This window comes from Pseudopipra pipra, chromosome 25 (genome assembly GCF_036250125.1).
Source record: "Pseudopipra pipra isolate bDixPip1 chromosome 25, bDixPip1.hap1, whole genome shotgun sequence".
In the NCBI taxonomy this organism is placed as follows: domain Eukaryota; kingdom Metazoa; phylum Chordata; class Aves; order Passeriformes; family Pipridae; genus Pseudopipra; species Pseudopipra pipra.
The window spans coordinates 6,423,198-6,450,110 of NC_087573.1; the positions used below are offsets into that span (position 1 = coordinate 6,423,198).

The window sequence follows — 26,913 nt, forward strand, 5'->3', positions numbered from 1 at the left end:
CATGTTTGATCCAGCTGTATTTGACATCCCAAAATCCTTCTCTAGCACTAATGATTCTGCAATCACTAATTAGAGCAGCTCAAAGCCATGTTTAACATCATCACTTTACCCAAAGGTAAGGAGCAAGCAGAGATGAGAGAACATCAGAGATTCATTAATCTTTTTCTTACTTTAGTCTTTACACATTTGGGATAGTAATTATGTGGCAGACAGAGTATTATTAACTATGTCTCCTCTATAATATAATAAATATAATATAATATAATATAATATAATATAATATAATATAATATAATATAATATAATATAATATAATATAATATAATATAATACAATATAATATAATATAATATAATATAATATAATATAATATAATAATATAATATAATATAATATAACACAACATAATATAACATAATATATAATACAATATAATATAATATGATATAATATATAATACAATATAATATAATATATATTTTTCTCTTACCATCAGCAGCATGAACAGGAACATATTTTGCTTTCTTCTTAAAGCCAACTGATAGTTTATAAGAGAAAACAGAAGGAAAACAAGCCATGAGATGAACAAACAGCAGCAAACCAATGACCCATGAAACTTCAGTATCTGTTCCCAGTGTAAGGGGAAACCCCAGTTTGGATTTCTTTGTCAGTCTGACATGGACTCCCAGGAATCTCCATCTATAAATGTGATATTTCCATTGCAATGGACTCTGTGCTTCCTGGATGCTCCACACAGAGGAGGAGAACGTTTCTGCCCCATGAATTTGATGGTTTAAGCAAGGGGAGGAAACATTAACACCTTGTTTTGGAGGTGGGGAGCCACGGTGGAAGTGGCCAACTGCAGAGACGTGCCCTCTAAACTTGCTTTAGAGGACACTTCCAACACAGTCCAGCTTCTGCTCAAACAGATTCCAAGAACACCAGTTGTATTTGCCCCACAAAATGCCCATTTCTCCCCACTGACTCCAAAGGGCAGCAGGGGACCACAGCTGAAGTGGGATGGACCCCTCCCACAGGACTGGTTTGTTCAGCAACACAAAGGAAGGGTGGAGCCCAGTCAAACCCAGAGGGACAGGTTTGCATCCAGTGCCGTGACCACAATTCCACCTCCTCCTCCCTTGCCTCAAAGCTCACAGTGCCACGGAGCCACCAACAGACCTCCAGTCCTTGGGGAGGGGAATAAGAGACCTTCACACTGAGGATGCTCAGACAGAGCCCGGGGCACCCACCCCGGGGCAGCCAAGGACTGTTTGGGACCTTCGGAGCCCTGTCAGCCCCACCTTGGATGATCCTGAGGCCCACGGAGCAGGAAGCTTCCCCGTACTCATTGACAGCACAGCACCGGTACAAATCACTGTCATCCATCACCAGCCTGTTGATCTGCAAAAGGAGAACACGGGAATTGCTCACTCCCAGCGCTGGGGTCAGTTCACACCCTCAGCTCCTGACAAAGCAGCCACTCAAAGGCAGCTCAGAGCTCTCTTCTGTTCCCAGAAGGGCTCTTAAAAGCTTTGTTTGCTTATCTTTGTGTTGTCTCAGAGCTGGGGACGTGTAGAATCACAGAATATCCTGGGCTGGAAGGGACTCACAGGGATCATTGAATCCAACCCCCAGCCCTGCACAGGCCCAGCCCCAACAATTCCACCCTGTCCCTCAGAGCGTTGTCCAAACCCACCTGGAACTCTGGCAGCCTTGGGGCTGTGCCCACTGCCCTGGGGAGCCTGGGCAGTGCCCAACCAGCCTCTGGGGGAAGAACCTTTGCCTGAGATCCAACCTGAGCCTGCCCTGACACAGCTCCAGCCCTTCCCTGGGTGCTGTGCCTGGTCCCCCCAGAGCAGAGCTCAGTCCCTGCCCCTCCTCTGCCCCTCAGCCCATTGCAGGCTTTTCCTTCTCATTTCTCTCTCAAGTTCCACAAGTCCTTTCTGGAATATTTGATCTTTACCTGCAGAATGAATTCATTTGTAGCACTACTGAAGGACATTTCATACTTGGCAGGATCATCCATCCCTTTTCGTGTACGTGACCATTTCACCTCTGGGGTTGGGACACCTTTGACCACAGCTCTGAAAATGGCATTTTTACCTTTGAAAAGAGGCAAGAAATTAGTTAAGACAGTCTTGAACATGAACAGTCCTGAACTCTCATGCCAGGCCCCTTGTGTTATCAATAGACTGATCTCCAGAGTGAGCCACCATCTGTTGTTTTGGGCAGAAACATTCTTCAAAAATAATGATGGCTCTTATTTTGCACATCAGTAATTCAGGGTTTGCCTGTATTCAATCATAAAAGGCCTTTAAAATGTGGTGTTACTGTGCCAGATGTGGCTGCTGACATCTCTGACTATCTCTGCAGCCCTATAGCGAGTTCAGCCTTGACCTGCTTTTGGCAGCTTGTGCCACTCCCTGACAGCCGGGAAACACCCGAATCTATTCTCTTCAAACATCTATTCCCTATAAAATCCCAGTGCTCCTCCATTCTTTCAGACTACAGTGCCTTGCCTGCTGACCTGGCACCACCCTGCACCCCAACCACCCCCGACTCTTGCTCTGTGAGAAGGCAGGGAAGGGAGGAGGGGATGGGCTTCGGCTCCTTCATCCCTGCTCCCCTCAAACCTGGGTTCTCTGAGTGCACAGACACCTCCAACAGCTTTCCCACTGCCTGCTACAGACCTCTGCTTCCAAAAGGCTTCAGAAACATGGGAAACACTGGGAAACAACGAGTCAGAGAAGTGACTCGTGGTGAAGTGGAATAGAAGTGGAGGTGAGTTATCCACGGACGAAGCTCTGGATGGAAATGATTGTTGTCTTTCTTGTGCAATAGTTTTGGTCTTCAGGTGCCCAATACTGTTAAAAATTCTCCCCAGGAAGCCTTGCAATGTTTCCCACACCCTTCTGCAGTCACCACCACCAATGACTTCTTTTATGGAACAACAGATTCTTATCGAAAGGCGTTTTCCAACCTTGGAGATCAGAGCATTATTGTTAAAGCCTGATTCCAATTTATTGTCCCCATGTCACATTTTAGCCATTTTGGCTGCACTTTTGCTCATCATCTGCCACAGGCCACAGCTGCACAGCCAAGGGAATCAGTTCCTACATGCACTGAAAACAATGGGGGGATGATGATGTAAATAAAGACACTCCTGGTGCCTCTGCACAGAATTCAGGTTACAGTGACCAACCCAAATGCACAAACATTCTGTACAGGAACCACGAGAAACCTGCTGCAAATGAAATAACTGGGAAAATTCAGACAGATGAAAATTCAGACAGATGAAAATTTAGTCAGGGGCCTTGGTTCATTCCTGAAACCTAAAGGTGGAGGAGGAGGAGAGGGGAGGTTCCACTAGAGGCCACTGTGCTCCTTCATAAAACCTCAATGGCTCGTGAAAATCAACAGATGGGTGAGAAACACTGAATCCACAGGTCAGTATTGGGAGGAGAGAGGACCTACAGGATCTCCTCAGGCCATTCCACTCCAAATAAATATAAATATATTATATATATATATATATAAATATATTATATATATATATATGAGTCTCTGCAGGTGCAGAGAGACCACTGGAAGGCTTTTCATTGATGTTTGGTCTTGACTCATCAGCTGCTTTCCCTGTGCAAGATCCATGTTGCTCCTTAAACAATAAATGGAATCATCACAGAACCACGGAATGGTTTGGGACCTCAAAGCTCATCCCATTCCACCTCCTGCCATGGGCAGGGACACCTTCCACTAGCCCAGGTTGCTCCAAGCCCCGTCCAACCTGGCCTTGGACACTTCCAGGGATGGGGCAGCCACAGCTTCTCTGGGCAACCTGTGCCAGGGCCTCCCCACCCTCCCAGGGGAGAATTCCTCCCCAGTGTCCCACCTAACCCTGCCCTCTGGCAGTGGGAAGCCTTTGCCTCTTGTCCTGTCACTCCAGGCCTTATCCAGCCCTCTAGGAGCCCCTTTAGGCATGGGAAAGCTGCTGTAGCCAAAACAGCACCTGCAGGCAGAATATCTTACTTTAAAAAGCAGTTAATTTTAGTGCTGAACACTCATAATACAAGTTAGTTCAATAGGAAAAAAAAACCCAACAAATTTTTCAACGTGCTTCATCTTTTGCTGCAAAATACTTACTCTGAGAGCTTCCTGCAGAATTCACAGGACTTGTTGCCCACTTTAGGAGCCAGATTTTGGTCTTGCACATGCAAGGAGTCCTCTGTCAGTACTGATGGAATTTTCACCAGTCTAACAAAGACTTTGGCCACACAACACTTTTTTTCTGGTCCTGCCAAACCACTTTAGAAACTACTTTGATTTAATTACGATAATTGTTCCATGCTGGTGAGAGGTGGAGTCAAGCCTCCAGGTCTGTGGCTTTGCCTGTCTTTCAAGAATCTCACCTTCCTGCAGGGTCAGGGTGAGAGGTTTCCTCTCAAAGTCAGGTGTACTGCATCCTTTTGGAACATCATTCACAAACTGGGTGATGAGAACCCCTGGGATAGCAGATTTCTTGAAGGTTTTTACTAGAAAGGCAAGAAAAAATACATTTAATTAGCATAACATTTTTCCTTCAGGAACAATCTCTCAGCCTGCAGAGAAGCAGCTGCTCCTGCCCAGCTCCTCTTGGACTATGAAGATCCCCCCATTCCAGTCCCACGGGCTGTGAGGTGTGTCCCGAGGCTGGAGCATTGAGGTCTTGGCTTTGGAAAACCAGTGGCCAAGTGGGAAAATCTGCAAGGAAGATCCCAATGCAGGGCCCCCTCGGGTCCCAGCTCCAGAGGTGGTTGGGACAGGTGAAAGCTTTGCATCATTGTCCCAAATAACACTTCCAAACCTGGTAGGACAAAGCCCCTCTTGCCAAGGTCAGCAGCACCTGAGGGGTCAGTGCCTGGTGTCCCTCCTTGAGGAGGGGGGACAGACACCCCCAGACCAGCCAGATACCCCCAGACCAGCCAAGCAAGCTGGGGTCATTCCCAGGGTATCACAGGGAGTTCCCAGAGCTGTGCCTGTTCTCTCACCTGGCTGGGGGCTGGTCATGGTGCCCTGCTCAGCTTTCTGGGATCACCACAAACAGGTCGGGGGTTTTCCTGGGAAAAAGGACAAATCACTGCATTATTCACAGTTCACAAGGGGAAGGACAGACCTTGACACTGCTCCCTTCACTGGCACAGTTTGCCCTTCCTCCCTCCCAGCCAAGCTGAGACAGAGCTGCCAATCGACGTGTCCTCTCAGGACACATCCCAGCACGGTTCTGAACCAGCACAAACTGGGCAGGAGAACGACTGGAAGGGCTGAGTGGGAAATGCACACATCCAACAGCATCCCTCTGCCACCCCTTCCCTGCCCATGGCACCTGGCTCTCCTCCAAACACCTCCTCTCGTGTTTCAGGCAAATATTGCATCACATGGCACTCACATGGGGAGTTCTGATGGATGGCGAGAGCAGTTGCTGAGAAGAAAGCCACAGACATGGATGTCTAAACTGGGGCATGAAGCAGAAGCACATCCTGATCTAAATTAGCTTGTTTAAATTAGCAACAGACCCGAGAGCAGAGTAGAAGACTTTAGAAGGAAATGGTGAAGTGTGAGCTGGGAATTAAGCAGTTATTGTCATGGATCACTCATGTGACCTTCTGCCAGAGGCGTCTCTTTCCTTGTATTTTAAACTGGACAATGTGCAATGTAACACATCCCTGTCCTGAAGGCAAACTGGGAAGGCAGATTCCTTGTCACATGAGAGATGCTCACAAACTCGAGAGTTACTGCAGCCCTGCAAGAGCAGTTGGATTGGATTCCCCCGTGGGATTGATGCTGCTCCCTGTTTACCCTCTGCACTCCTTCAGTCAGGAGAGGCACACAGGAACATGCAGCTTCCATCAGTTTTAAAAGGCATGGGGACTTTGGGAGCACACCTATGTCAGGCATTCGTCCAGCTGAGAAGTGTCACAGGCACGTGGTGAAAACCCAGAGTATGACCCCAACACCTCCCTGTTCCACACTCAGCTCGGAGCTGCATCACCTGGGTGAAACCTGCTTTCAGCCAAAGGTAAAACCAACTAATAAATAAAAATAATTTGTGCTGTGTGCCTCATAGACAGGCCAAAGAAAGTATCACTCACAGTACTTCTGGGTCCAATTCTGAACCAAAATTTGATTTTCCATTACTCAGCAGCTGCAAAGAGCCACAGGCACCTCCCCACAACAACTCAGTGGCTCCACTGTTGTCTTAAAATAAAGTCTTATTTTGGGGCTCTGCACACTACACAGATCTCATCAGTAATTAATATCACTCCTGAGACTCACTGACCTCAGTGGAAATGCACTGAGACAACAGACATGGGAGATGATCCTGGGGCTGTGTGAGCACCAGTCAGGTCATCCCCTCTCCCTGTCCCTCCCTGCCCTGCTGTGAGTGATTCCCGCTCTCCCCATGAGCACCAGCCAGGTCATCCCCTCTCCCTGTCCCTCCCTGCCCTGCTGGGGGTGACTCCTGCTCTCCCCACCACCACAGGAGTTCCACATCTCACTTGGGTGCTGCTGTTTTGGCAGTTCCTCCTGCAAACCCTTGTAAACAGGGTTTTACAGTGACCTCTGTCAGCCTTTGGGAGATGTTTCAGAACTTGCAAATGAAGGTAACGAGCAGCTCGTGTCAGGGGAAAGACACAAAACCGAAAGGAAAGGAAGCTGATTCCAGGGCACCCTGCCCTGCCCCGGGCAGAGCTTTGAGCAGTGACTGGCTGAGATTTTGAGAGGCTCTTGATCACCCTCTTCTGATGGATTTAATTTGTCCTCCAAATATCCTAATCCCCTATTACCTCTTGTGTCTCCCTTGTCACCTAAACATGTCACCACTCGTGGGGCTGGAATGCCTGGTGCTTACAACATTCACCAAGCAGGATTACCTGACACCAGCCTGCAGCAGCTTTCACTAAGCTTTATTTATGTTGCACTCACATTTATTCTTTGCTACTCCCAGCTTCTTCCCCTCCCCACCAGGCAATAGTGAGAAGCATCAACACTGAAACATGAACATGGTCCAAACTCTCAGGTCCAAAGCCATCAAGAATCTTATTATTATTTTAAATTACCAAATATTTCAAGCCAGGCTGTTGTTCTCAGCCCTGTGGGACTGTGGGTATGTGTAAACATAGTTCAAACCAATTAAGAAATGGCCACATTCAAATCTAGTTTTGTAAAAAGCCCAAATATTAACAATATTTGTACACAGGCTCCATGTCTGCATCTCCCAGTGCACAACATGCACTATGTGCACTATGGATAAACTGCTGAGTTTACAGGGTCTTAAATATTTCAGAAATTCACTTGGATTAAAGATAAGCTGCTGTGAGTCCTTAAACTGCTGTGAATTGCTGACTTCTGGAGAATGAGAACGAAGCATGTTAATGCCACACATTGATTGCACAGTTAAAATAACAGTGCCAGGGCATGCAAGGGAACATTCCTTCAGTGTAATTAATCCAACCACATCACATTTTCTGGTGTCTTGTGTGTGAAATAAGGACCAGAAAATAACACACTGGTTGGCACGGACTCATCAAACCCTGCCCTTCTCAGTTTTAAAATTTCTACTCCCCTGTTACATGAGTGCCCATGTCTGTGCTTTGACTCCAGTTCAATCCAGAAAAAGAAATCACAGGATTTTTAGAACGAGACAGCAAAAATGGTCACAGTGTCATGTCTTCACTCAGAGGTGCCTGAAACTTCGGTGTCCACATCAGGATGATTTGTTCAGTGGAGGCAAGGAAATGCTTCCAAGAGGGAATCCCTCCTCCCCAGGGGAGTGCTGTGGACCAACACCCCCAGCACAACAGGGAGACGCTGGAAGGAGCTCAACACCCTCACTCCTCTGGAAAACACAGCAGTGTTGTGCATTAGCCACGTGCAGGTATCCAAGCCTTGGCCACTCCCCATCCCAGGTGGAATTCTGTGCAGCTGCACAGACACCCCCTCTGGAGATGTGGCAAAGCCAGAGCGAGCCCTTGGCTACCAGCAATATCCAATGTACCAAAATAACCCAGCTTGCCCGGTGGGCTGGCAGGGCTGCCCCTCATCCTGTGTGTCCGTCAGTCTGGATGAGCCAGAGCAGGAGCCCTGTCCCCGGGAGCCTGACTGGACACCAGGGCTGGGGCCATAAATCAGCCGAGGGGAGAAGCAGAACATTTGGGAGTCACAGGATTTGTAGTGCTGGTGGTGTCACAAGGAGTTATTTACGGGGTTCAGACGGTGGAATACACAGACAAGATGTGACATAATTGCTGGCAGGGGCTGGTGAGCAAAATTAGCCAAACCTGTGGGGAAGTGCTGGGCAATGGGAGGTCCACAGGGAGGTGGGTCCAGAGGCACAGGATGTGCCACAGGCCCTGCACAAGCACAGCACATGGGGGGGACAAAGCCATGGACACAGGCTTAAATCAGCATTATTAATAAAGGAATCAGCAACAGATGCAGCATTCTACTGCATAGGAGCACAGAATCATAAAATCAGAGAATCTCCTGAGCTGGAAGAGACCCTAAGGATCATCCAGTCCAACCCCTGGCCCTGCACAGGACGCCCCAACAATCCCACCCTGTCCAAACCCTCCTGGAGCTCTGGCAGCCTTGGGGCTGTGCCCACTGCCCTGGGGAGCCTGTTCAGAGCTGACCACCCTCTGGGGGAAGAACCTTTTCCTGAGATCCAGCCCAAACCTCCTCTGACCTCCTTTTCTCTTTGTATCTCTCTTTGAATTTCTCTTCGAAATTCAGAAAAATCAAGGCAGTCCTAACACAGCAAACCTTCTAACCAAAATACCAAACTGTTGTGTGCTTAGTCCCAAATTCCAGATGTGCTTTACCCCAGAGACCCAGGTACTCACTGAGAAGAAGGATCTCACCTAAAATTTCTCTTTTAGCTTTGGGTGGGCTTTCTGTGTTTATTTGTTAACCTGAAGCAATCTTTTGAGCTTGTCTCCCCACTGCACATTTCTACAGGACAATCTCCAAGCCCTTGGTTAGAACCACAGGATTGAAGACTAGCAACTGCAGAAGTGCAGCTTCATGCAAAGTTCTGAGCAGGTCACAGAGGGGGAACGTCACGAGCTCCCCAGTGATGAATGGAGGTGTTGTGCAGAGTGAGGAGGAATGCCCAAGGATCAGATTTTGTGTGACTTATCCCCTCAGTAAATCTATACTCCCCCTGATCTTCTCCTCTGCCCCGGGAATTACAAACACAACGTAAGTGGTTGCTCCTTCTGCCCCTGATCCCTGTACACAAACACCAGCCACTCTGCCCCCGTTTATTTAGCACAGTGGCACTGAGGCCAAAGGCCAAGAGGCAACACACACCAGCTGTATTTTCTAAGGGTGAGCAGGACAATGAATTCACCCCCCTTTGGTGAAGCAGGTCAGGCTGTCCCCTCCCATGTCCACAACACCTCCAGGAATTCTTTTGTAACACAGACAGGCACTTTCACACAGTCAACAGATTAAAAGCAAGTGTCACAGGGCATCTACAACAGAGTCCTACTGCCAGGAAGGAAAAATAACATATCCCTACTTACTGTCCAAAGAAATGATGAGCCCAAGATAAAAACCTTTAGGAACCTCAGTGCACCTGTGCCACGAATGCAGTGTCAGCTCCATGGGACAGGTACAGGAGATCCCCAACAGCCTGTCATCTTCCTTGGGAAATCAGTGGGTGCTACAGGAGCCCAGGGATACAGGAGCCCAACCCTACAGGACACTGACCCTACAGGACCCAACCCTACAGGACCCCAACTTTACAGGACCCCAACCCTACAGGAGCCCAACCCTACAGGACCCAACCCTACAGGACCCAACCCTACAGGACCCCAACCCTACAGGACCCAACCCTACAGGACCCCAACCCTACAGGACCCCAACCCTACAGGACCCAACCCTACAGGACCCCAACTTTACAGGACCCCAACCCTACAGGACCCAACCCTACAGGACCCACCCTATTGGAGCCCAACCCTACAGGAGCCCACTTCTCCCATAACATTCACAACCATTTTCAGACCTCCTGCAGAGTCCCCTGTGACAGCGAGGGTGGCCCTTCGTGCCCCCAGCTCTGCACCAGCCCCACACGAACCTCGGCGGTGACACGACCGTCTCGTTACCTTACGGGTTCTGGGATGGTCCTGCTCGAGGTCGCTGCTGTGTCTCCTGGGACCGTGGTGGCTCCGTGTGGTGCCTCAGAGTGCAGAGCTCCTCATCGCCCCGCGGGCCCCTGGTCACAGGTATTTAGAGATCTGTAGGAGACAAGACACGCCCCTCATCAGCCCCTTGCAAATGTCACCAAATGGCAACAGAAACAAATTCTTGTCCCTCTCCACCGTCCCAGAACTCAGACCGCGCTCAGGAGCTGCTGATACCTCCAGGATGTCCCCACGCTGTGCTGTGGGCACTTGTGGGGGGCTCCTTATAGCCCCACACTGCCCCGGCCCAGGGGAGGTGCCGTGGAACCCAGAGCCTTTGGCACGGCACGGACACGGCACGGGGCCAACCTGGCCAGACGCGACCATCAGTCAGGGCAAGGCTGGAGCTCCAAAGGCAAGACCTTGTGCCTCAAAAAAGGACAAACATTGGTGCAGATCCAAGGAAGGACGAGCTGCACACGCAGTTCTGTTGGACGCGCCACGAGCTCTCAGGAGATCCCATAATCCCTCAGCAGAGAAGTAAAACCAGTGGATCACTGCATTTGTGTTTGGGCCAACCATGCCTGGGCTTGGCCTTCACCAGTAGAGCCTCTCAGTTTGTGCTGTTCCAAGAGGTCTGAAAGAAATCCAGTTGCTCCTGGAGGATCTTCGTTGCTGCAGCCCAAAGGCACCTCAATGTGCCATTTTGGCTTCCAACACAGCCACAGCCTGATCCCTTTCCTGAGAGCAGCCACTTCTTCCACCAGTGGAAGGTTTCCCACCCAGGGTAGGGGGTTTGGAACCAGGTGGTCTTTAAGGTCCCTTCCAACCCAAACCAGGGTAGGGGGTTTGGAACCAGATGGTCTTTAAGGTCCCTTCCAACCCAAACCATCCTGTGATTCCCATGGACAGGTTTACTCTGGAAGTGCGAGTGCAGCACGTTGTGCCCCCAAATCTCTTGCTACCAGTCTGCCTTCGCAGCTTGTAAACCTTCCTTCCTCTCCTCAGGAAGCTCCCCTGGAAGCAAAGGGACCTCTGTGTGGTTCCTGACTATCAAGTGGTGGCCAGTCTGGGGCTGAAGGCTCTCTTCTCCCAGCAGCACCACATGCTGGGAGGAAAACCCGCCCGGTCTGAAGTCTGCTTTCATTCACTTCTGGCTGAGAGCATCCAACCATTGTTTTTAACTTGGATTGTGTGAATATATTCATATTAAATCCTCGTGCTCAGCTCAGGGAGGAAGGGCTGGTTCCAGAGCAGTATTTTTACTGTGGTGGCCATGGTTCACATGATGTCTGGGCTGGCAGAACCAGAACAAGGTTTTCCTCTGGTTTTCTGGAGGTGATAATTCTAAAATCTGAGGTTAGTGGGGAAGGGAACATACAGAAAAACCTTGGTCCTACAGCTAAGACTCATGTTAGATGGGATGAAGACAGAATAACCTCAGAGAGCACCATTTCCACTGGTCTTAGAAAAAAGATTCTCAATCAGGTCTCAAAAACTTCTCCCTTGCTGGTCTGGGAACCATCATTTCAATCCACAATTTAAAAGATAAATGTGAAAATGAAATTCTGGGGTAATTTTCTTCATTCCTTCTTTCTTTTTGACTGTTGTTGCTGGTGACAGTGTTTCTGCCTTCCCAGTTCCTAAGCAAACCATGTCAATCTTAGCCCACGCCTGGGCTGAGATCCTTCAGTCCCACATCCCCCGGGACATTTGCAGTGATACAAAAGTAAAAGCAATTCCAAACAATCTGAAAGTCAATGAGCCAAGAAAATCGGACAACAAGGATTTGGAAAATCCGGACTGTTGCTGGAAAATCCTCTCAGCAGCAGACACTGTTTTCCAGCAGTGTCCCAGTGGGATTCCCACAGTACCCTCCTCCCCCTGCTCTGGCCGATGACCATCCCAAGGGGGCCTCCTTAGGCTTTGCTCTTACTGGTCCAGGACAGCAGTTTGTTGCTTTGTTGGTTGTTTGCTGTAGCCTTAAAATTAATAAAACCAGTTGCTAGACAAGTCCCTAAAGACGGTAACACCTTGTGAAGGCCACGGGAATGCTCCCAGAGGAAACATTTCTTGACTTCCACTGAAACCTGAATTCAGCTTTCATCAACTGCAGCAAGAGCAGAGTTATCCCAAAGGGCCTAAGCTATCCAGAGCTACAGGGATTCCTTCTGTTCCTCTTTTCCCTTTCCAGTCATTTGTTCCCCACAGAAAAGTGCCAATGGTTTTTAGTCTCCAATGGCATTTAGGTGTTGGGTTCTGAATAACTGAGGAATTCCTAATAAGACAGACAGTTGAGTCTAACAAGTACCAGGAGAGCCACCACTCTGCCTGTTCCACTGCAGCCACGAGCCTGATCGGGCTTTGCCTTATTTCCAGAGCTGGTTTTACAGTTTTCTTGAGGGGGGAGGATGGAGACCTCTCCATAGATGGGCAGATAACTCAAAACCATCTGCGGCAGAGCAAACTCCTCCAAGAGCCTGACCTTCTTCCATTTCACAGCTTGGTTTCCACCCGCCCACCCAAAGCCCTGTTAACCCCTGTGTGCCAGTGGAGGAGCAATCCCTGTGTGCCAGTGGAGGAACAATCCCTGTGTGCCCCTGGAGGAGCCCCTGGGAACCTGCAGGATGTCCCAGCAAGGCCTGGCACATTCAGCAGTGGCCGCTGCTTTCACTGCAGAGGGGACACATTTTTCCCTGGAAGAAAGTCTGTTCCCCTAAGGAAAGGCAGTGAGGAAGTGGCAAGAGGCAACAGCTGCAGGACAGTTATTTCAGGACTGAATTTAAGAGTCTGATTTAACTGGAAACAAGACTCTTCTAATCTTCTGTTTTCCCTTCCTTGGTCCACCAGCACGAAGTCCTCCCGCTCCAACTGGCACAGCCCTTCCTTCAGACTGTTGGCACCCACCACGTGGCTCAGACAGAGCAGGAACTGAAGAAACCAAGGTAGGTTCAAAAAACTGGCTGGATTTTCCAGTTCGTAAACAAATGACCGAGTTCAAAGACTGGTCTCGTATGTGAGTCACTTGGCCAAGCCACAGCACTCCCCTGCAGCGTGGGGTGTCCAGGCAGGCACTGCACTGAGGGTCAAGGGGATGTCAGGGAGGTTTTGGGGCAGAAATATTCAGAGATGTAACGGGTGAAGATGTGCAGAGCTCGGCGTTTCAAGTCTACCTTGACGTAACAGCAACGAGCATCCCACAAACACCGGGCAAGGAAACCCAAAAACCTGTAGTCATTTAAGGAGAGACTTGGGCATGGAAAATGGATTAAAGGTCCAAATTCAGTGAAGATTACCAAGTACCTGCAGCTCTACAAGCACCCAACATCCTACCCCGAGTCAGGGGAGTCTGGCAGGGCTGATCACGCTGATCTTGTGCAAGCAAAGGGACATTGTTTGTCCAGCTCAGGCCATGGGCCAGGGGGGTGACACAGAAGCACTTTGGTTTGACCAGGAGGATGCCCTGCACCAGAAATAGTCCCACAATGCATATGGGTACCACAGCGAGTCTGGAGAACGTGGTGCTCCCTTCAGTGGGAGGCAGCCACGCTCAGCCCAGTCCCTCAGCAGCACATCACCCACATCGGACCCTCCAGGAGAAATTTAAGGGACCCACTGAGTCTCCAAGCCTTGGTTATTCCCCCCACACCCACCCAAATGCCAGTGTGCCCCTTTGCCAGCAGTGAGCTCAGGTCTGTCAGCCCTGCCCACACAGAGCCAGGACTGGACCCACTGCAGCTCCCGCTGAGCTGCAACTCAGCAGGAGGAGACTGGAACTGGGGTGAGGATCCAAGAGGCAGCAGTGCTCTGCCTTCACACTGCGGGCCAGCTCCCTCCTTCCCAGAGCACACAGAATTCCTGCTCTTCCCCAGTTCAGGACCAGTTCAAGGTTTGCATCCGTGACTGACCGGAGGGGTTTGGCAGCACGATCCAGGACTGAGATGGAGCCTGGCTGCCCATGAACCCAACATTCCCGCTTTCCCTGGGGATAGCTGCTCCCAGGACTATCCTTCTTGCCTGTTCCAACACCTGCGCTGGCCAGTGCTGGAATTTACTTGCCCTTTTCCACATGGAAAAAACAAGATAGCGGCAACACACGTTGAATATAAACTCACCGAAGATGTGATTAAACATCAACATGTGACCAGACACATCCCCCCCTCAGGACTTTCCACCCCGAGACACTGAAGAAAAGCACATTTTAACCCACTCAGAGAGCAAGACATGTCTGTGCCCCTTCCATTTGACCCCACATGGGCACTGGACTTTGCCAAATGTCCTTCTCCAGCTAAAATTAACTGTGTGTGTTGGAACCACTTTGCATGTGCCACCCCTTGGGCAGGCAGAGGGTTAATAAAGCTCAGTGCCTGCAGTAAAGAAAAAAAATAACAGAACTTGTGCTATTCGGATGCCACCAGGGATTGAAGTTAGGAGGCTGTTTCTCAGTTCCCCTCCCTGCTTCAAACCAGACACAACAAACCCCCCAGTTCTGGTTTGTTTATTTATTTGCTACCCCAACCTGCCAGTGGCAACAGATGAAAAAAGCCCTGTCCTTGCCTGACGAGCTATTTTAACATTTCATTCCCTGTGTGGGGAAGTTTGACACTGAAATAAATGGTAAGAAATTCTCCCTGGAGCCCCAAGAGGCCCCAGCATGTGCCACCTTCCCACCTTCTGTGTGGGACGCCGGAATCAATTCCAGCACTGTCCTGGTAGTGCCCTGCCTGACCTGTGCCTGCACAGTTAATGCACCAGAGGACTCCCATTTCTGGGAATGCTGTCCCATTCCTGCTGAAGGTTGTTAGCTGTCAAAGTCTCTCTTCATCCAGCATGAACATATCAAAATGAAATAGGCGTAATCTAGAGTCAGAAAATTATGCTGGCATCCAGCAGAGAAATAACCAAAATCATAGAATCATAGAATCCTGGAATGGTTTGGGTTGGAAAGGACCTTAAAGTTCGTTTAGTTCCATCTCCTACCATGGGCAGAGACACCTTCCACCCGACCAGGTTCTCAAAGTCCCATCCAGAAAAAAGGAAGTATAGAAAAAAAAGCAAATACAGAAAAAAAAAATAAATATAGAAAAAAGGAGATATAGGGAAAAATCAAAAGATTTTTTCGCTCTCCTTTTCACCCTGTCCCTCCACAGAGCCTGTCCCCCCTCAGGGTCTGTCCCTCCACCTTTTCTGCCTCGTGGAGGTGATCACAAGGAGCTCAAACCCACCTGGGCTCAGAGCAAACACAGCCCCTGTCTGGAGCAGGTCCCAGCACTCACCTGCCCGTGCCACCCGATGTCTGTGCCACCCTCCTGCCCCGGGTGTGGGGCAGCCGCAGCTCAACCGGTCCCTGTGCAGGCAGAGCTCGGTGGGGCAGTGCTGGGTCCCCGGAGCCTCCTCAGCTGCTCCCTCCTCTCGCCTTCCCGCGTCCCTTCTCTCCAATGTCCCTTCTCTCCCTGTCCCTCCTCTCCCTGTCCCTTCTCTCCCTGTCCCTCCTCTCCCTGTCCCTGCCCTCCCGGGGGCTGTCTGGCCCTGCCCTGCCCGGTGTCGCCTGTCACAGGGCTGTTAGCCCGCCAGACATCCAGAGGATCTGGTTTTTTATGGGAACCCGGAGCACCTGCCTCCTATTCGTTATTATTTTAGTCCATACCAGTAATGGTGCTGGACAAACTTGAGATGAACAAAATTCTTCAGCATTTCACAGGTCAGTCAGAGTGGAGCTTTTTCTGCAGATTGTGTTTCCTCTTCACAGCGAGTCATTACAAACTTTGATGCAGTTGAAGGGCTCTGGGTGGTTTAAAGGAAACTGGAGTTCAACTGGTTTAAAACCAACCTGGAGAACAAGTAGGGTCCCTGATGGACAAGATAAATTGAACTTAAAAGTAGGTGACCAAGTACATTTAAAGATGAGGCTTCTCCACATACCTTCCTTTTTCAAAATAACTCTTTGAGTATTAAAAGGGGTGGACAGAGCACTTCACAGCACCAGCTCACAGTGTTAATGTGGATTTATCAGCACGGAGAGGCACGAGCCTGCACTCCTGGTACACAGCTGAGAGCAGCCTCTGTCACCTACAATCTTTTGGAATAAAAGGTGTGCAAGGTTCTAACAGGGGATTAGGAACCATTGGGTCAGGCTGGAAATGGAGATCAGACACCTCCAGGCTTGGTTGGCTTGTCAGTAAAGCCAACTCTGCTGGGAGACATTTATCCAGAGTCACCTGGAGCTGATGGAGGGGAATCTTGAGGGAAACGAGACAAAGTCCCAAAATCAAAGCCCCAGGGCAGGGGATGAAAAGGTTACAGACACAGTTCCCTCAGCTGGCAGAGAGCGGTGGGCACCCACGGAGCACCCAGAGCTCTCCTTGCTCCCACCCCTCCCCAGGTCTGCAGGCTGCAGAAATTCCTGGTGTTCCCTGGCCTGTGTTCCTCCCCTCAGGGATGGTCCCAGCTCGGGGCAGGATGGCAGCCACACTCTGCCATTTCAAAGGCAAGCCCAGGCAACCCTGTGAGTTAGACGTGAGCACATCAGGGGTTCTACAAAGCAGATCAGGATAAAGCTCAGCCTTATCTATCTTGTCCTCTCCAAGGAAGCAAAAGTGCCTGTGGGAGAGGCTGGACATGAAGCTCTCCAAGCACTGGAAGGTGGGCAAACCCTGCAGCCCCAGGGATGTGACCTGGCCTGGAATCACAGCACCCAGTCCAGCCTCATCCAACAGGACAGGCCAGAACTTAAGCAAACATAATTTCCAAAGGTTTGGCTTCTAAGCAGTTGAAAGTAAATCCCCACACACCAGGCAAGGGGCCTGTTGCCCCCCTGCATAAAACTTCCTCTGGTGCCCCACGCCTTGGAAAGCAACTAATGACATGAAGGCACAACAAAGGCAGGAAGAGGAACCGGTGGGAGGAGAGCAGGTTTGCCTGTACTTTTAATGGACTTTCCAAATGGGAATATCATTCCCTAGCTCTCACTTTAGATCAACCAGAGTTTGAGTTTGGATTCTCAGTGCCTTGACATCACAGAGGCCAACTGAGATGTGCTGAGGATTTCCTACCTTGCCCTTCAATAGCTAAACATCCTCCCTGTCAAGGAGAGAGCCTGAGCTGCCACACAACCTGCTGAGCTTGTGCTGTGACAGATTCAAGCTAAAAAGTGCAGGTGACATATCCAAAGAATCACATTTACACATCTTTAAGCACATTTACAGTCACCAAACCACAGAAGGTCTGCAGAAGAGAAAATCCATCTTCTGCCTCAAAAAGCAGAGAGGTACTGACAATTCAGGAGATGCTGAAATCAGTCTGACAGACTTGAAAATATGTGCCAGTTACCAGACCTCAGCGACCCAAAGGGCAGCCTTATGTAATGTGCTTTACTTAGCAATCCTCTGACATAGGCCTTCCCAATAAACCAGCTCAAGGATTTGTAAGGCTGGGCATTCCCTTCCCTTTGACAGCCTCATAAAGATTATTTCCTATCAGCCATGTGAGAGACTCTGCTGGAAACCCACCAAACACTGCATCTGAGCTGACCTGGGGATGTCAGAGTCCAATTCTAATTTCATCCCAAATTAGCAGGTGGTTATTGGTTGTCTCAAAATGGCATTTGTCAGGAATGAAAATTCTTTGCCAAAATAAGCCATTCAGCATTATTTATGACACAGGCAGATTTTGTTACTCTCCCTCAGGGTATTATCCTAAAACACTGACAGCTCAGCCAGCCCTGGCCCTCTCCCCTTTCGTGTTTGTAACCCAGCCATTGAATTGTGTGTTAGGGGTTGTACTGAGGGCATGAAACCATCTCACTTTTACATCAAATGAGGATAAAACACAGAAATGACCCATTTTAAGTCTGAGAACCCTGAACCTTTGCCGTGACAAAGGCAAATCCCCTCTGTGCTCACCTCAGCCTCCGTGCTCGAGCAGTGTGGAGTCCCAGGGAGTTGGATGTGGACACCAGGGAGTTCTCCTTGTTGTCCCACCCCAGCCAGCCCTCAGACTGCAGGTAGGAGTGTCCAAACTCAGCACACAGCCCTGCTTCACACCAGCTCGACTCCCCTGCCAAACCAGGAGGCAGCTGGTGGAACAGCATCTCTCTGAGGGGACAAAGACAGATTTTGGTCACCTCTGCCATCTCTCCAGGATCCGTCCAGTGTGACACAGCCTTTGGGTGCCTGAGCTGTACAATTCCTGCTGCCTCCAAAGGCCACAGTGCTGCAGGAAGCACTGGAAGGCTTGGCTGTGGAGAGGCTGACCCTGTGCAGCCCCAACCCTCCTGCCCCACAGCCAGGAGCTCAGTGTTCACCCCAGACATGGAGGGAAAGGTGGGACTGAAATACAGAAACTCTGCCAGATAAGTGCTGGGGATCCCCCCCATTCCCCACTCCCTCCAGGGAGTGAAGCCAAACTCCCCTCTCGTTGTCCTGCAGCCTCTGCTACAGGGCTGGGAGCCCCTGGGAGGGGAAGAACAGGAGTTCCTGCAGCACCCAAAAGCACTCGGGGCCTTACGGGGTGTTCAGTGACACCACAAACTGAGGGTCGTTGTCACCAGAGCTGCTTTTTCACCTGCTGCTCGGCCCTGCCCCCTCCCTCAGCCACAGCCACCACAGCAACAACTCCACCCTCAGCACAGCGGGGGCATCTGGGAATGCCCCAGGAATTCAATCCCAGAAAAAACGGGATCGGCCAAGCAGCCCGGATAACCATGCTGGGAAAACCAAACTGGGAAACCCAAACTGGGAAACCCAAACTGGGAAACCCAAACTGGGAAAACCAAACTGGGAAAACTAAACTGGGAAACCCAAACTGGGAAAACCAAACTGGGAAAACTAAACTGGGAAACCCAAACTGGGAAAACCAAACTGGGAAAACTAAACTGGGAAAACCAAACTGGGAAAACTAAACTGGGAAAACCAAATTGGGAGAACCAGACTGGGAAACCAAACTGGCATAACCAAACTGGGAGAACCAAAGTGGGAAAACCCAACTGTGAAAAACCAAACTGGGAAAACCAAATTGGGATAACCAAAGTGGAATAGCCAAACCGGGATAATCGAACTGGGATAACCAAACTGCGATAATCAAACTGGGAGAACCAAACTGGGATCATCAAACTGGGAAAACCAAACTGGGAGAACCAAACTGGGAGAATCAGACCGGGAAAACCAAACTGGCATAACCAAATTGGGAGAACCAAACTGGGAAAATCAAACTGGGAGAACCAAATTGGGATAACCAAAATAGGTTTCTGATTCACCTTTTCCAGCGTCCTTCCAGTGGAACCGGTACGTGCCAGAGGAGGTGCAGTGGGGCTCACCTGACCCAGCCCCACGGAGGGAGAGGAGCTGCCCTCGTGTGCTCCGGGGTAACCCGACCTCCCGCCCCGGCAGGGACAGGCCAGATGACACCCAGCCAGGCTGCCCTGGGCCCTGGCCCAAAGCAGGTCTGATATCAGCCCGTCCCCCTGGCTTGGCTGGCAGCTGCACGGTCCCTGATGGCCTTGTGAGGGCTTTTACCACATCAGGGTGGCAGCTGAGCGTTTTACCCCCGAACACGCCGGGGCAGCCGCGTGTGACGAGTCCTCCCGTGTGACTGTGGCCCAGGGTGGGCAGTGCTGGTGCTCACTGCTGGTCACAGGGCCAGGCCAGGCAGCCCAGCAGGGAAAAGCCTGTAAGAACTGGATGCTGGGGAGCAGGAAGAGCTGAGCTCTTCCCTGGGGGAAGGGACTGGGTGCACCTATGTGGGTGAGCAAAGGGGGGACAGCAACAGGCCCCATCAACAGCTCCGTGGTCATCAAAGGCAAGGGGAAAAGTCAGGTCCAAGGTGAACCTGGGGAATCCAAACAACAATTCAGGAACATCCAAACACGGGGGCAGCTGCAGCAAAGCACAGGAAGGAGGTGAAGGCCCAGCCCTGAGCTCAAGCAGAGTCCCTGTGCCATGGGCAGAGGTGTGGGAAGGTTGCTCAGGGCAGTTAAGACCTGTTATTGCCCTCAGAGCGCTGTCCCTGGACTTCAGGAGAACACTGCTGTGACACACCAGCTCACCCAAGTCTTGTACCAATGAGGAGTCTCTTCAAATTGAGCTCCTTCCCCTCTCACCCTGCCTGCCCTAAACCCTCCTGCTCCTGGGATGGTTCCGCTCCCCTGCTGCTCTCCAGGTCCAGATGGTCTCTCCATCCCTCTGGATGTCTGATGGTCTCTTTGTCCCCTCTGGATGTCTGATGGTCTCTTTGTCTCCTCTGGATGTCTGATGGTCTCTCCATCCCCTCTGGATGTCTGATGGTCTCTCCATCCCCTCTGGATGTCTGATGGTCTCTCCATCCCTCTGGATGTCTGATGGTCTCTCCATCCCTCTGGATGTCTGATGGTCTCTTTGTCCCCTCTGGATGTCTGATGGTCTCTTTGTCCCCTCTGGATGTCTGATGGTCTCTCCATCCCCTCTGGATGTCTGATGGTCTCTCCATCCCTCTGGATGTCTGATGGTCTCTCCATCCCTCTGGATGTCTGATGGTCTCTCCATCCCCTCTGAATGTCTGTGCTCTCAGGAACACTCCTCTATCCATGTGCTGTCCCTGTCCATGGCTGCAGGGAATGGCCAGAGCAGAGCCATGGGAAGAGTTGGGCAGCAGGAAGGGAGGGCTCTGAGCAAGGGAGGGCAGACAGTTAAGCACAGAGGGATTCACCTCCCTCTCCTCTCACTCCCCAGCAGGGGACAGGAAAAATTGCACCATTTCATGAATGTGCCACTTGAAACTAAAGAGGAAAGCCCATTTTTGGTGGGACTTTCTGTTGTGAGATGTCCTGAGACATCTCTCCACCTTCTCTCAGTCTCTGGGATGAATCTCTGTGATCCCACTGTCTTAACCTTTCAAAAACACTGCAAGACTTTTCACAAGGAATTTTATTTGATTTCTGTGCCATTTCCTTCCTTGAGCTTATGTAGTAGATCAATCAATGCTCCCTTTCACAACAGTCTTCATCCAGGTTCATCTCTGCAGGTGCAACTGCTGCCTTGCTCTTCACACTAACATTGAATTTCTAAAAGCATCACAGGCAGTAATTCTTTTTAGGATCAACGAGGAAGATCTCAGAAATCTTTGCCAGAGTAGTTCCTTGCTGTGCTGTGAAGCTGAACCAGCTGTGAACCCAGCCATGGGGGTCTCCTTTTGCCAGTTATTTCTCTGATGAGACAAGCCCAGGATTGGAGGTGCCCAGGCACCAAAGTGGCCTGGTCCGGGCAGGGAAAGATGATGGAGTCACTGTCAGTATTTCAGGGCCCCTGAAGATGCAAAACTTCATTTTTCAAGTCATCTCAGTTCAAAGCATCCAGTCCTAACAGGTACTAAGTACCCAGAGCTTTCCCTGACACCACTGGAATCCCCTGGATGCACATCTCCCAATGCCTGCGTGCTGGGAAGACCACTGGGACACATCTTGGCCCCAGTGCGTGTGTGCATGTGAGTCTGAGTGAATGAAAACCTTTTGTTTTAGTAGAAAATCACCTTCCCCTCTTTTAATATCTCACACTGATTTTTGTCACCTCGTTGCAACATTATTCCCCACGGCACAGCTGAGTTTGGAACTGCCCAGGAAAGGCAGAGCCTCTGAACAGGAGCTGGATGATGATCCCAGTTTACAACTGGTCTCTGGCAGTGCCCAGGAGCTGGTTTTTCTGTCTTGTTTTGGTGACACACAGTCACACCCGCTCTGGATTTCCACCCCCAAGCACATTCTGCTGCTCTTGGCTGGGCAGACAGGCCGGCTCCGGGTGGAAGGTGGAGGGACATAGTGAGCAGGTCACTTTTCAAGGGAGATGGATGGAGGGATGATGGATGGATGATGGATCATGGAAAGGAGCAGGATAATGTCAGGGGTGCTGGTACGTCACAGCCAGGCTGGGAGAAGGGAGGAAGGCAGGAGTGGGTGCCACAGATGGATCCTGTGTCAGGGCTGTGATGGATGAGGCAGGACCCTGTTCTGGGAAGGGCAGACAATGCCAGTGCCAGGAGCTGAGCAGGAGGAAACCAGACCCATGCAGAGGCCCTGGTTAACCCTGCGTTTAGACAGACCTGCTCTGCTGCTCGGGGGGAAGCTGAAGGGCAAGCAAATTGCTCGTAGTTTGGGCATCTGCAGAGCCCAGCATGTCCTTGCCAATCTCTCTGAGTGACAGACTCAGAGCCTGGGGTGGTTCAGAGCTGTGACCATGACGGTGAATGGGTCATCCTCTCATTCATGTGCTCCTCAGCTTCATTCAGCTTGTTTTTCAGGCAAATCTCATTTTACACTCCCCACCCGCTCCTCTCTCTGCACCCGCTGAGTGTGTCCAGTTTGAAGGGGCTGGAACCAGAGTGAAGGTTTCTCCCCCCACAGTGACTGTGAGGGGGCTGAGCTGTCTGGGCAGCCCATGGTGGAGGAGAGAAGGGGAAACCTCCCATGTGTATCACCTGAAATGTCTGACCTGTGCTCCTCAGTACCCCTCTGGGCTCCCTCTGGCTCCTCCAGGCAGTGACAGTTTCCCAGTCCTCGCTGGTAGAAGGAATGCACCAGTGAGATGCTCCCTTGGCCACCCTTCCCGCTCCTTCCATGGCAATATTGAAGAACTTGGATCCCACTCCAAACTGGCAGCAGCAGTAAAGTGGGAGCTGCTGATGCAGGAGGGTCAATCCAGCACAGAGAACACTCCCATCAGCCCAGGGAGGGACAGAGGAAAACTCTAAAGAGCTCCAAAAAGCAGGGAGCGACCAAATAACCCATTAACTGCTGCTGCTCACCTTCTGCAAGCATATGAAGACAAAATTTCTGGGGTTTGTGCACATGTTCATCTTTCAAAGCTCAGTTCAAGTTCTCTGTCCCATATATCTACACTAAAAACCCAGCTTTCTCTTCCTGGTGTAGTGTTTTCCCCTCTATCCATCATCTTCTAAGCAGCTATCTCATGTTCCAGGTGATTCTCTTTTCCCCTTTCTCTTTATTTATCCTGCTGGACAATTTGTCTCTCCTTTGTAGCTTCTGGACATACACCTCATTGATGAGGACATTGAGATCTGCAGTTTGTCTTCTCCGGAAGGGTTTTGGCCTCCTTCCTGACTCTCTAGGTATGCCTGCAAAAATAGAACCTGTGCATGGCTGACTGATGAGCACATCCCTGAGAAATAAACTTCCCTAAAGAACAAGCCACAGCCGTCTGCGGCAGAAGCCAAGACACCCTGGCCTTGCCACATGCCACAAAGGTCACCAGACCCAAAGTGCCACCTCAGACAGGACAGAATGCCAGAAGCAAAGGGCATATAAATCTAATGACTGTCAGCTTAACTATGTCAGCTGATTTCTGAGCTCAACCAGAGGGTGAAAGGAGAAGGATGGCTCCAGGTTCACTTTACACGGCTCAATGGATCGAAGCCTCTTTGGAAGTGGGTAGAGCAGCTCCTCAAACGTTGCACTCAGGAAATGTTCATCAACACTCAGCTCTGTGGAGTATCAGACCAACCATCCACAGATCCCAGAGCGGGTCAGAAGGTGGCAAGAAAACTGGGAGTCTCCACAGAGCAGCTGAGGCCTGTAGGATTTATTTCTCTGCTGTATTTATTCAAAGGGGTTGTTATTTGCCACATCACAGTGCCCTGAGCACTCCTTGTAGAGGTGCAAGGTCACAGCGCTCAGACAAGGCTCAGGCACAAGTCACAGAATCGTGGACTCACAGAGTCCTTTAGGTTGGAAAAGCCCTGTGAGATCACTGAGTCCAACCATTCCCCAGCACTGCCACGTTCACCACTAACCCACATCCCCAAGTGCCACATCCATGGGTTTTTGGAACCCTTCCAGGGACAGGGACTCCCCACTGCCCTGAGCAGCCTGGTCAGTCCTGGAGAACCTGACAGTGCCCTGGCCTGGCAGTTGACATGGAGCTGCAGCCGGGTCACTGATGGTCACCGAGCCACAGAGGGGGCACTGAAGGGGGGCCTCTGCAGGTCCCCAGTCCCTTCTCCCATCAGGGCTGGCCTGTCTGGAACAGCAGCTGGGAGCAGCCAAGGCTTTTCCACTGAGTCCTATCAACGACCCCACACTCCCTCAAGGATGCAGGTTTCCCCCTCTCTGATGACCTCTCCCAGGCCTGCACCAGCTTCCTGGAGAAGCCTTTTCCTAATGCCCAACCTGAACCTCCTGAGGTGGAACCTGTGGCCATTGCCTGTTGTGATTTGGCAGCACTGAGAAGTGTTTGTCCCTGTCCCTTCTGTGACCACCCCTCGCTCTGCTGGCCACACACCTCCCAGTTCAGCTTTATGATGAGCATACAGAGTTGGTTCATCTCCAACCTGGCATCCACCAGAACCTCTGTGTCCTTTCCAGGCAGGTGAAATATTATGCTGATCCTGGTCAGTAAACATGAGATGATCATGAAGCTTCTGTGTACAGTTACCAGGACAAAAGTGAAGGAACTTGATTTCTTTAAAGATGTGGAAATGGATAAAGGACTAAAAGGAGCTAACAAACATGAACAGAGCAGAGACCAAGGTGAAGGTGGAGTGACAGTGTTGCCAGCATGGCATGACCTGAAGAAGGGTAAACACTGCTGAAAGAATTCCTGAGTCAAAAACCATCTTGACAAACCATCTCCCATGAGGCAGCTTTGAATTTGAAGCTTCCAAACCTCAGCATGTCAGAGTCAGGGATTTAGGATTCCTGGCAACATTCCTCTTCTGATGGCTTTGCTTACCAGAAAGTCTGTCATTAAGGCTGTGTGAGGAATTGCTGCCATGCTGCAGTCTGATATCAGCTGTCATTAATAGCTGGGCAGCCCTGGCTCATGCAAGGAGCACATTGGATGTGCTCAGAGGGGATACATGCTGTCTCCACCTGCCTTCAGGGAGGAAGGCACTGTGGGTGATGGAGTTGGTTTGACCTTGCACGGGTGGCATGAAAATGCCCCCCCTGCCAGGGCCACTGGGGCCCTTTGCTGCTCTCGGGGGCCTGGCTCTGACCCCCAAGGTTTTGTCACAGTGAAAAGTCAGTTTGGAGGGTAAGACAGAAGTTCAGCTGTTCCATCCCTGCGTTGGGGCAGGTTTTCATCTACTTGGTCTTCAAAATCTCTTGATTTCCTTCCATCTCAATGTTCCAGAACTTCCTGAGGCTTCGGTCTGAGCCAGACTCCAGTGGAGACCCTCACAAACGAGAGACCCAGGCGTGGGGACCTCCCCACCAAACACAGATGGAAACAAAATACCAGGGTTTTTTCTTCTGTTACCTTAATTTCACGGTGTACTCCCTTCACAGCTTCACTCCTGCAGGTCCTGTCGGGTCTCTTGTCCTGAGCAGTTTGAGAAAGGATGTTTGACTGAGCTTTATGTCTTTTCCAACCCGCTCTGTTTGCAAAGCCAGGTTAAGTGATTAAGTAAGAACTGACAAATATCAGCCCAGGTAGGACACAACAGATTCCTTAAAAGGAACAGCGAACAAATGTAGACCAAAAAAAGATGAAATGGGTTCGCTCTGCAGCGTTGAGAGGGTGAGAAGGTGTGAAGCCTCTGTTTTAAATAATAATGATTGCAAATTAAACCAAAGTTGCCTGGGAACAGAGGACACACAAATGGGAATTACCATGGAAGCAGTGGAAGGAAAACTCTATCTGCAGTTCCAGCACAGGCTGCTGAGTATTGCCAGGGAAATACCAGTGCCAGCTTTTGATCTCAGTTTTTGAGGCCTCCACCGGAGTCTGGGGGACACTGCTCTTTGTCCACGTTCAAGAACAACCTGCTCAAGCAGGAAGATGGGTGGAGATGGCACCATGGGCTGCTGAGGGAGTGGAGGGCAAGGTGTATTAAAATAGAGTGAGGGAGGTTTGTTTGTTCATTCCAACAAAAGAGAAATGGGTGAAAAAAACTATTAAATACCATAGAAAGGTAAATACCAAGAGAAGAGATGAAGTGGCAGGATGACAAAGGAAATAACTGCCCATAAAGGGAATATCAGAAGATTTTTAACACTCAGATCTGGCCAGAAGAGTGTCCTAGTTAGAATAACAAGGCAGAGGGTCTGACAGAATTCCCATGGATTTATTTTATAATGGAAATGTGGTGTCACAGTTTCTGCCACTCAAATTCAGAGGCCTTTGCTAAGGTCAGGAACGACGTCTGAGAGGACAAATGGCCAGGGGACACTGAGCTCAGAAACTCTTGGCTGCAGCAAATGCCAGTTGGGAGTGACTTGCTCTGCAGTTATTTTGGCAATTTGTTGTCTGAATGGCCCTTGGACATTCTCTCTCAGTTGCCAAACTGGGGTGAACTTTGTGCCCAGCACGACAGGGCATCCCCAGCCCAGCAGCAGCAAGGAGGGAGCTGTGGGACCTCCTTGGAGAGAACCAGGTAGTGTCACCCCAGCTTTGCACACCACCAGCATCCCTGCAACCCCTCAGAATGGGAGGTCCCAGTTCTTACCTGCTGCAAGACCTCCACATCCTTTAGGTAGAAACCACAGATTGGTGTTTCATCCAAACAGAAACACCACTTTTGTGTGTTTGTCTGTTCTCTGTCAGCCCCAGTGGTGATTCTTCCATCCATTCACAGAATCCCAGAATATTCTGAGTTGAAAGGGACCCACAAGGACCATCCAGTCCAACCCTCAGCCCTGCACAGGCCCAGCCCCAGAGTCCCACCCTGTGCCCCAGAGGATCAGCCAAACCCTCCTGGAGCTCTGGCAGCCTTGGGGCTGTGCCCACTGCCCTGGGGAGCCTGGGCAGTGCCCAACCAGCCCCTGGGG

At 50.4% G+C, this 26,913-nt stretch overlaps 1 protein-coding gene across 1 annotated transcript in view; it reads right to left on the reverse strand.

Moving 5' to 3' along the window:
* LOC135402457 (immunoglobulin-like and fibronectin type III domain-containing protein 1) overlaps window positions 1-15,644 on the reverse strand; it is a 40,776-nt gene extending 25,132 nt beyond the window's left edge. The window contains 7 exon segments of the mRNA XM_064635656.1: window positions 491-538; window positions 1,302-1,401; window positions 1,964-2,103; window positions 4,407-4,529; window positions 5,025-5,093; window positions 10,146-10,277; window positions 15,440-15,644. Of these exon segments, the coding sequence (XP_064491726.1) occupies window positions 491-538; window positions 1,302-1,401; window positions 1,964-2,103; window positions 4,407-4,529; window positions 5,025-5,043 (430 nt within the window). The 5' untranslated portion in view covers window positions 5,044-5,093; window positions 10,146-10,277; window positions 15,440-15,644.
* Window positions 15,645-26,913: the final 11,269 nt, after the last annotated feature.